Raw genomic sequence first — 10,766 nt, 5'->3', positions numbered from 1 at the left:
TAATACATATGCAGTGTTTAATATGGAGTATGGACACTCTTATACGGATGCCAAACTAGTGATGTTTGTTTCATAACCAGATTGACAACCTTGGCACTAGGGTGTTCCATAAATACAAATGGATGTGAATTCTACCATTGGCCAAGTTCTTAGTGACATTTCCTACTTCAAAAGAGTTCCCAGGAAAGACTTCATTCATTATCATTTGCACCTGGAGCAATGGAATGCACTAGCAGCTTAGAATATTATTATTCTTGTTTGTAGAGTTCTCAAAAAATACATCAAATCCATGACATCACATTAGAGAGGGTAATACATTGTTCATAATATGCACATTTGTGTACAAGCTTTTCGCTAGGAGTATAAAACTATAAATTGCGGCCCCACATAATTGTGAACCTTTTTGTCTTTGTTGTTGTGGTGGGGGGTTTGGGAGAGAGAGATTATACCAATTTTAAAAGTTGGATTTAAAATTCTCCTGCAAAAACTTGTAAAGCTCCTCAGCAACCATGGCAGGATACTCCTCTTGTGGAAGAAGAGCACCTGGAACCTCAACAAACTTGCTCACTCCTTTGGCTCCCTTTAAAGCTTCCATCTCCGCTTTTGACCTTTTTGGAGATCCTTTGGCGGACACAACCAGCACAGGTGTCTTTCCCTCCAAATTTGCAAAGAGTTCAAGAAACTCCTCCCGAGATTGGACAGAGTCAAGTACACCAGTTAAGAAAGCAGCAGGCAAATAACGAGCACCCTTCCGTTTTGTTAGTGCATATCTGCTTTCAATGATGCCTGGAGTAACATTGTCAGGATTGGCATAAACATGGGATTTGTACTGGGATTCAATCGCCTTTTCATTGCTGACAAGCATATTATACATCATCCATCCCACAGCAGGAGTCCTTAAGGTGCCCCTAAGCAACCCGTACCTGTTAAGTGAATAAGAAAGCGAGTTAAAAAAAGAAAGAAAAAAAGAGAGAGACCAAGTAGGTCACATTTTAATTAACAAAATTAATTAGATTTTCAAATTTTTGGTTTTGGTTTAACGTAAAATATTCTAAGGATTCAACATCATTTGGTGGATAACATTCAGAATACTCACTGCTATCTCCAAGTGATAGGACAAAAACACAGAGAAATGAGGCTGTACAACCTAGCACCAAATCCATTACCATCAATAGATTCAACAGCATTTGCTGGATAATATTCACACTACTATCAACAAGTGATGGGACAAAAAACACCTAGAAAGCACAGGTGCAGATTTGGGTTCGGGTGCGGGTGCAGGTGTGGGTGCAGTGTGGCTACTCGACCATTTTTGAAAAAGTAGAGAGCGGATGTGGCGGGATACATTTATTAATAAAATATTGAATATATTTATATTTATATTTTCTATATATTCCTAAACATATTTTTTCATATAATGGTAAACATATATTAAGAGTAATAGTAGATAATAAAATGAATACACAACAATAGAGAAATATTATGTCCACAATATTTTCACAACATATTCAAAGTGATAGGTTATTATGAGTTGATATTGATGGGCAAAAAATTAATTTCAGTGGTAGGTTCAAATTAGAACAAATAAAAATCTTCAACTTATAATTTGTTGTAAAAATATTATAAATAATTACCTCTCCTAATAATAATATTAATACCTCTTTTTTTAGTATAAATAAACATTAATATATATTATATACCATTGTACGTGCTACCTAGTCTGACACTTGCTTAGATATATATTTTTTAAATGTTTCTTTGTCATTTCCAAAGCTACTAAAGTGTGGTCTCAGTAAAAGACTAACAAAAGTTGAAACTTAAGAAGATTACTCTAAAAGACAGAAAGTCAGAAACATAAATTAAAGGAGGAAAAGACCGGTGCAAAACAAAGAAACGGAGAAGAAGATGAAATGGAGGAAAAAAAAGAAGAAGATGAAATGGAGAAAAAAAAAAGAAGAAGAATGGCGGCCGGCAACATGGTGGCTACTTGGGTTTGTAGTTTTTTTTTTTTTTTTTTTAGACGTATTTCGGCCTGTTTCAGCCTCTTTTGCCCCCCCCCCCCCCCAAAAAAAAAAAAAAAAAAAAGACAAAGACGAACGCACGGACACACGTGCAGTTGCATCGACGGCCACACGGCGCATCCATGCTTCCTAGACACGCACAGCCTGGGGCTGCACCCGTGCTTCCTAGAAAAACACACAAAAACTTTACCAAATCTAGCACTAAATCCTTTACTATCAATATCATGACTATGAGGAGGATCCACATATCTCAAGTTTTGCACTAAAAGAGATAGAATGACAGAGAGGCAAACAAGCAACTAAAATAGGGTGAGTTTTCCAGCAAATGTGTGGTTCTTCACTTCTGCTTTGTCTTTTCAGTGTTAGAAAATAAAAGGCATAAATGCACTTTTAGTCCCCCTACATTTTGCACTTTTTCCATTTTTGTTCCTACATTTTGTTTTTACCACTTTTAGTCCCTAAACCAATTAATGTCTGACATTTAGGTCATTTCCGTCACCCAACTAACGGTAAAAGCTAACGTGGCTGACGGTGGAATAAAAAAAATAATATAATCACACACATTTATTAATTAAATTAAAAACAAACATAAAAAAATAAAAAAAAAATAAAAAAAAAATCATTAGTTTTGGGGAAAAACATGGCTGTTTATATTCTTCATCTTCTTCCCTAAACATATTTGATTGTCCAGAAATTTAAAATATCGAAGATTTAAAATAACTCTCCACCATTTAAAAAAACCTACTTTGTATAAATTTCTGATTTTTCATTTTCTTCTTCCATTTCAATTCCAGATCCTCTCTCTTTCTCTTTCTCACGGTGCATGTTTGTGTTTGTATCTTTCTTTTTCTTCTTCCTTTGTTCAAGCTCTCGATCCCTCACTCTCTCTTAAATTTTAATCTCTGACTTTCTCTCTCTCTCTCTCTCTCTAAACCCGACTCTCTCTCCCTCTTTGTTGTTTGATCGATGATGGTGGTATATGTTTGATCGGCAATGGTGGAGTGGGTTTGATCGGGTTTTTCTGGATTTTCATGGGGTTGGGTTTTTCCAGCTTGATCGGTGATGGTTGTGTGGGTTTGATCTGGTTGTTCTGGGTTTCCGTGGGGCTGGGTATTTCCAGCTTGATCTGCGATGGTGGTGTGGGTTTGGTCTGGTTTTTCTAGGTTTCCGGGGCTGGGTTTGATCAGGTTTTTCTGGGTTTTTGGGGTTGGGTTTGATCGACAATAATGGTGTGGGTTTGATCAGTTTTTTATGGGTTTCCATAGGGCTGGGTTTTTCGGGTGACGGTGGTGGTGTTTGCTGCTTTGGGAAATGGGTTTGATCAGCAGGGTGGTGTTGTTGACGGTGGATTTGGGTCAAGGATGGTGAGTTTGGTTTTGTATTTACAAGTTGTGGGTCTTGGATTTATGAACCTTGTATGGATGAACGTGAAAGAGTATTTGGTTATGGGTTTATGGGTCTATTCCTTGGATTTATGGATTTGATTTACTAGAGGTTTCAATGTTGAATGTGTTAGAATTTTCTGTGTTGAGATTGATTATGAATGTTGGCCAGTTGGGTTTGTCTTGATTTGGTGAAGAACATGAAGTTCATGTTTTGAAGAAGAAGAAGAACATGAAGATTATTAACAGCTAATTCTTCCCAAAAACTAATGAGTTTTTTTTATAATTTTTTTTAATTTAATTAATTAATGTGTGTGATTATATTATTTTTTTTATTCCACCGTCAACCACGTCAGCTTTTGTTCTTAGTTGGGTGACGGAAATGACCTAAATGTTAGGCGTTAATTGGTTTAGGGACTAAAAGTGATAAAAACAAAATGTAGGGACCAAAATGGAAAAAGTGCAAAATGTAGAGACTAAAAGTGCATTTACGCCAAAATAAAATGGTACTTCTAAACAATCTATCAATTCTCATCATATTGGAGATATCGAGGTTAAGCATACCTTGTTTCCATGCTGGAATCTCGACCAAACACAATAGGAAGGGGACCAGCCCAAGTGGGTGCCACAGCAGCTATGGCCACAGGTTTGACCAAACCCTTTTTAGCAGCACGGACTGTAATTGTTGCTGCATGCCCTCCTCCAAAGACCACCAAATTATTCTCTAGTTTAATAACAGAAAATTATTAGCAAAAGAAACTCCAGATGATCAAACAAATAATTTCCTGGGAATATTCAAAGAGGCAAGAAAATCCTTGAGATGCAGAACAATATTAAACAATATGTAAGGAAAACATGTTCCCTGGAATGACTCCACCCCCCCCTTCTCTAGTGGTAGGGGAGGAAGAAGCATGATAACATTTACAAAAGGAAAGTTCTGATACGGCTAATATAATATACACGTGCTAGAACTAGAGCACAATGAATTTGTTATGAAGATAAAATGACAGACCAAGGAAAAACAACCAAAATGCATTTCCTGGATCACACATTTATAAACCAACCAAAATACATCGTTTTATCACTGTAAGAGACCAGCCAAAGCCAACCATCCCAACAGATACAAAATCATCTCCATTTAGAGCTAGGAAAGACCAGCCAAAGCCAATGCTGCGATCATTCAACACTGTTGGCAAAGGTGTTATCAAATAGATTGAAGCTGGATATGTCAGGAAACATAATTTCTGAAAACCCAAAATGCATATGCTTGGGGGGGGTGGGGGGGAATGGGGGAGAGTGGCAAATATTAGATTAGGCACTTATTGCAAATTAATGCTTCGATAGTCAACTTAAAATTCATATTCTAGGACCGCTATGTAACCTGGATATTGAAAAGGCGTAAGGCCATCTTAATTGGGAGTATTTAATCTATTTGCTGGGAAGAATGGGATTTGGTGACTGATGTAGGCGTTAAATTCACTCCTGTACAACCACAGTTTGTTTCTTAATTCGGACTAAAGGCTCCCCATCAGGTTTCTTCAACTGTTATAGGGGATTAAGGCAATGTTACCTTCTATTTTTTGTTGGGGAGGTATTAAGTAGAATACTGATGAGAACCATGGAACGCGGGGGGGGGGGGGGGGGGGGGAAGGGTGTGGGTGGGGAGGTGGTTGTGTTTCCATCAGGCTTTTGAGTTGGGAATGGCTCTAATGACAGCTTGGTGGTTTCCCATATTCTTTTTGCAGATAACACAATATTATTATGTGACAGCTTGGTGCTTTCCCTTAGAAGTCTGGGACAACTCCTTTATATCAGTTTGTATTGCTAAACTTTGAAGTTATGTCAAGCCCAAAAGTCCATTTGGGCAAGAAAGACTGTTCCCGTAGGACATGATGGGTTAATTGATGAATTGGCTGGTCACTTTTGTTGCAAAGTTGGTAACTAACTTGCCATGAATCACTTAGGCATGCCCTTAGGATCGTCATTCAAGGCAAGAACAATATGAAATTTAATTCTATAGATTATTATATTTTGATAAGTAAAATGGAGTGTAGATTATTGGGATGGAAGAGATTATATTTGTCAAGAACAAATGCTGGCTCTCTTAAAAAGTATGTTATCCTGTGGACCAACTTATTGCTTTTTGTTATTCGCCATTCCTACATTTGTGGCTAACAGATTAAAGAGATTTCAAAGAAATTTTTTTGTGGGGTGATTTGAGTGATGAATTCAAATTCCATTCTGTAGAATGAAATATGATATGTTCTCCCAAAAATGGGGGGTTTGAGAGTGTGCAAACTGAATGCTTTCAATCAATCTTTGTTGTGTTGGGGAAGAAGTAAATCATTAATGGAGATGAGTGGTTGGTTTGAAAGATAGGAAAATTCAGGTCAATGGATATCAAGGGTGATCACAAGTATGCATGATGTAGCTTCTACACTCGTATTAGGGCTGGTTGGGATAGTTTTGTAAGTTATGTTCAGTTTGAGACTGGGGATGGCTTGAGGTTTTGGCATAACCTATGGTGTGGGAATCAATCATTGAAAGAGCTTTACATGAAATTATATGCACTTGCAATTAACAAGCATCTCAGTTAGTTCTTACTCAGGTAATCAGAATGAATGGGGTTCTTGCTCTTGGAATATCAGGTTTATTTGTGCTTATAATGATTTCAAGTTGGAATCAGTAGACATTTTGTTTGATACTCTGTACTCCAACATTCCAAGTGGAGCATGAGATGGAGGCTGCATGGTAACATGTTTGATGTCCATTCATATTTAGAGGATTTAGGAGGCTAGTGTGGTGTGTCTTTTCCTTGAAAGGCCATTTGGTGCACTAAGGCACCAAGAAAAGTTACATTCTTTGCGTGAATGTCAACATGGGAAAATCTTAACAACTGCAACAAAAACAACAACAATCAAGTCTTCATCTCAGGTTTTTGAGGTCGGTTATAGATTCTTAATAGATTAGTTAGGTCAGCCCCATCTATTTTTTTCCTTAAGGGAAAATCTTAATAACTTTGGTAGATTGATGTTGTATGTGTTAAAGTGGATGGTGAAATTGTGGATCATATATTGATGCATTGTGATGTGGCCCATGAGTTGTGGTTTTTTGTATTAGCATTGTTTAGGTTTCGTTGGGTAATGCCTAACTCTCTGTTTGGATTGAGGGGGAGGGAGGGGAAGTAGAGAAGGGTAGAGTAGAGTTGGCCCAAAATTAGCCTATTTTTAGCAAACTGTACTCTACTCCCCTCTACTCCCCCTCCCTCCCCACTCAATCCAAACGGGCCCTAAGAGTGTAGTGGTTTACATTTTGGATGGAGAAATAGTTTTGGTAACTAGAAAGGTCCTTTGTTTGGTATATAGCCACTTTATGTTTAGTGTGGGTAATATGGAGGGAGAGAAACAAACGAATATTTAATGGAGTGGGTTTGATTGATGGAGTGGAGGTCTCCATTATTGATATGGAATTTTTATTTTTGTGATCATTGTTTGAATGGTCATGTGTTCTTGGCTCTAATGAGAATCGCATGCATTGTAGAATTTTTAGACTGTCTGTTTCATATTGTAATCCTCGAACAATGTAAAGAGAACTTCCTGCACACACCCTGTGTACACTAGGATCTCCTCCCTATCAATAAAACTTAAAAAATACTATAAATCATGATCTTTGTAATATTTACAGTTATAAGGTGTATTATTCAACCTTCTAAGATTAAAAATCTATTGAAAATAAATGCCAAGCCCCTCAGAAACTGAGAAATGTTTTAAGAAAAGTAAAACATCAGGTGATGATTATCTTCAAAACAGCCGTACCAACCTGAATCACTAACTGGGCCATTGGGAGCGTTGATTAAGTCAACAAGGAATTTCTCTAGAACATCGGCATTGTATTCTATCTTCGGCCTATCCGAGTATCCCAGACCAGGCCAATCAACAATAGTGGCTCGCCAATTGACTTCACCGACTCGTTCAACAATGTCTCTAGCCACTGATCTCCATTCTTCAACAGTACTAACATCAGAAATGGTTGGCATCATAAGGATATTTTTTGGAGGATCAGAGTTTTCCCGGTTCACATGTTCCTCATAATATATGTTAATATAATTGTCCTTGAATTTCCACTGCCAATTACTAGTCTGAAACAGAAACACATAATTTGTGATACAAACAGATGGGTAGGACTAGTAGAACTCCTATATTTGTTACAAGCAATGGCAAACAAGAGCAACACTGTTAAATAAGTTTCACTAACAAAGTGAACATATATTCAAAGATAAATACTTTCATTCCCCAATGGTTTCCACAAATTGTCTAAAACGATAAATTTAAATTCAATCAGCATTATAAACAACTAAATTGGACCCTCGTATATATAACACTTTGAGAAAACTAAGAAACAAAGAGAAAACCAATTTCAATTACAGTAAAAGGCATAGCTTGGCCTCACCTTTGATGGGCTAGGAGTCTTTTCTCCAACAGAGACCTTGGAGTAATCCAAGGTGGTTGAAGCCTTAACTGTCAAGGGTTTAAGAAAATAAACACTCTGAGAGTAAAATGGTTTGTGCGATTTGCAAGGAAGAGTGAGGGAAGGTGATGAAGATGTGAAGAATGCTGCAGAGATCGCCATGGATTGCGCAGAAATGGAGGGAGGTAAAGGGTGTGTGTAACTGTGTCTTGTGTTAGTATTGTAATGTACTATTGACTGACTCCAATGGTTTGTGTCTCACAGTTCCCACAGTTCACACGGTCATACAATGTATCTGTGAAAGCAAACTGAACCGTCGTCGTTTTTGTCTTCCCACGTAGAAAATCTAGGACCACCACTTTTTTGGCCAAAAAAAAAATCTAGTAACACGTAATTTTGTGAGTTCCAAACCGTTCTAAAGGTCAAAAAATTGTGAGTTTATAAGAAAGTGATAAATATAGTATGTAATATATGATGGTTATTTAGAAACATGTATCTTTGTGTCCCAAACATCAGAAAGTCGTAAGTCTATGTGAAAGTGATATATATAGTGTGTGTTTGGATACCATTTTTTTTGTTGAAAACTGAAAATTTATTGCAGAAAATAATAAAAAAATAATTTTTGGGTTACTGTACACTGCTGAAAACAATGTTCAGTACTGTAACAGTGCAAGAGGCGCTAGTCCAAAAAAAAAAAAAAAAAAAAAAAAAAAAAAAAAAAAAAAAGGCAAAACGTAGAAACACAAATGCCAAAACGTGATCCAAACGAAACTATAGTTTGCAACATATGATAGTTGTAGAAAAGTGTGTGGTCCTAAAATTACTTATTTTTTTCCATAACTTTGATGTGAAAAATTGTGAATGATAAAGAAAAAATATAAATTTATATGAAAGTGATAAGAAATTATTCAAAATCTACCATATTATCACAGCAGAGCCATGTACATTGGTGGGGGGCTATGGCCCCCCAAATTTTGAAAAAATTTTCAATATATATATATATAATTATTTTAATATTTTTAAAATTTAGTCTACAAAAATAAGAGTTGACCCCTTAGATATTTGAATTAATCCAGTAATGCTCTTAAAAAAAAAAAAAAAATTGGTCTAATAGTTATAGAAACATAACTTTATTTTTCGCAATTTTATTTTTTATTGTAAAATGTGCTCTTATATCTGTTAAATATTTAATAAAGTTTGGCACCATACATGTTTGAATCTATCTTTTTCAATCCGTTATGTGGCGGTTAACAGGTCATTAACTCATTAAAAAAAAATTGTCACTAAAATTACACATGAAATGTCTCTTTAGTTGCCACATAATGGGTTAGAATAAAATAGTTTCAAATGTATTTGGAGCATAACTTATTACTCCAAGTTTTGGATCATTTATGTTTTTGAAAATTTCATTAGTTCAATTGAATGATTTTTTACTTACTTTAATATAAAATTTGATAATTTGTATTAAAAATAAAACTTTTTAAGAATTTCACTATGAAAATGGTAAAAAATGAATTTTAATTCATGAGAAATTGCCATCAAACATAATTTTGATTGAAAATACTAAGCTTTTTTTTTTTTGGTGCGTGTATATATATAACTTATCAAATAAAAAAGTGTGTGTATATATAATAAAAAAGTGTGTATGTGTGAGGGGTTGTCTTGATAAATATATTAGTGCTGAAACTTGGAACCCCCCAGACAAAAATTTCTGGTTCTGCCCTTGCATAACATAATGGTGGCAAAGTTGTAGCCCTATAACTCCTTGTCTTCCCCATTACCATGATTATCATCACACAAGAAGGTTTTTAATTTTTATTTTTATTATAGAGGTAGCTTCACATTGAAGTCAGGGTGGTCACAAGACTACCATGACTTTGAAAAATAATTATTATTATATATAAAATTTTAAAATTTATGATTTTTTTACCCTTACAAAAATTTGTGACCACCCTAAATTTTTTAGGACCAACATAATTAAACTTTGAATAATGTTTAACAACAAATTTGATTGTAGATTAAGGTTATAACTCCACTTAATATATATATATATATATATATATATTTTATTGGATGTGAATTTTGACAAATCCATACAATTGGATTATATATTTTTCTTATATTCTTCATGCTTGTAAAATTTTAAGAAGATCAAAGATGAATATCTATATCATCCCCTTTTCCTCTCCCTTGTGTGTGAGTGTGTGTTTGTTTCTAAATATATAATTAAAAAAAAAAGTAATGCCATCAATCAAATATTTAAATTTCGAGTTTTTGTTATCTAAAATTATACATGAAAAATAAGTTTATGGACCAAATAATAAATGACATCCGATTGACATGAAAATTGACATATGTTTTAAAAACATAAAGAACATGCAATCAACGGTTAGCTTCTCAAAATATGTAGCCATGTTAAACGATTTAGTGAGAGTTGTAGCCTTAGGCTACAACTAAGTTTGTAATCAAATTTTTTCCTTAAACTTTGGTTCGCTTAACAATATATTATGCCCTTACAAACAAAAAGAAAAGGCCAAGAAAATTTTTATTTAACTAAAATTTTAAAAGAGATATAGCCTACAACAATTTCAAACTAAGAAAACTCAGAAAAATTGTAAGACCTTTATGTATTGTGTGTGTGTGTGTGTGTGTGTGTGTTTTTTTTTTTTTTTTTTTTTTTTTTTTTGGGTCAATATATGAAGTTCTCTTTTTATTAGATTTTTTTTTTAATAACAAAATCTAATAAAATCTCACTAACATCCTTATTTTGAGTTCTAGTAGGACCTGATATAGCATTCTTTTTATTCTATTTCATTTTATTCTAACCAATAATAGGCTTGTCACCTTAACTTGGTACAAAAATATTGTGAGATTTTAGTGTGCCAATGAAAGAGCT

The 10,766-nt window shown here is 34.8% G+C and overlaps 1 protein-coding gene across 1 annotated transcript; it reads right to left on the bottom strand.

Moving 5' to 3' along the window:
* Positions 1 to 214: 214 nt before the first annotated feature.
* Positions 215 to 8,144, bottom strand: LOC115965614. The gene is made up of 4 exons (XM_031084876.1): positions 7,853 to 8,144; positions 7,223 to 7,541; positions 3,968 to 4,127; positions 215 to 923 (listed from the first exon to the last, which is right to left on the bottom strand). The coding sequence occupies exons 1-4, from the start codon at positions 8,030 to 8,032 to the stop codon at positions 455 to 457; spliced, it is 1,128 nt and encodes a 375-aa protein (XP_030940736.1). The 5' UTR covers positions 8,033 to 8,144; the 3' UTR covers positions 215 to 454.
* Positions 8,145 to 10,766: the final 2,622 nt, after the last annotated feature.

The sequence above is a fragment of the Quercus lobata genome, chromosome 10, assembly GCF_001633185.2.
Source record: "Quercus lobata isolate SW786 chromosome 10, ValleyOak3.0 Primary Assembly, whole genome shotgun sequence".
In the NCBI taxonomy this organism is placed as follows: domain Eukaryota; kingdom Viridiplantae; phylum Streptophyta; class Magnoliopsida; order Fagales; family Fagaceae; genus Quercus; species Quercus lobata.
Note: the sequence above shows the minus strand (reverse complement) of the source record. Positions and strands in the feature narration are given on the sequence as shown.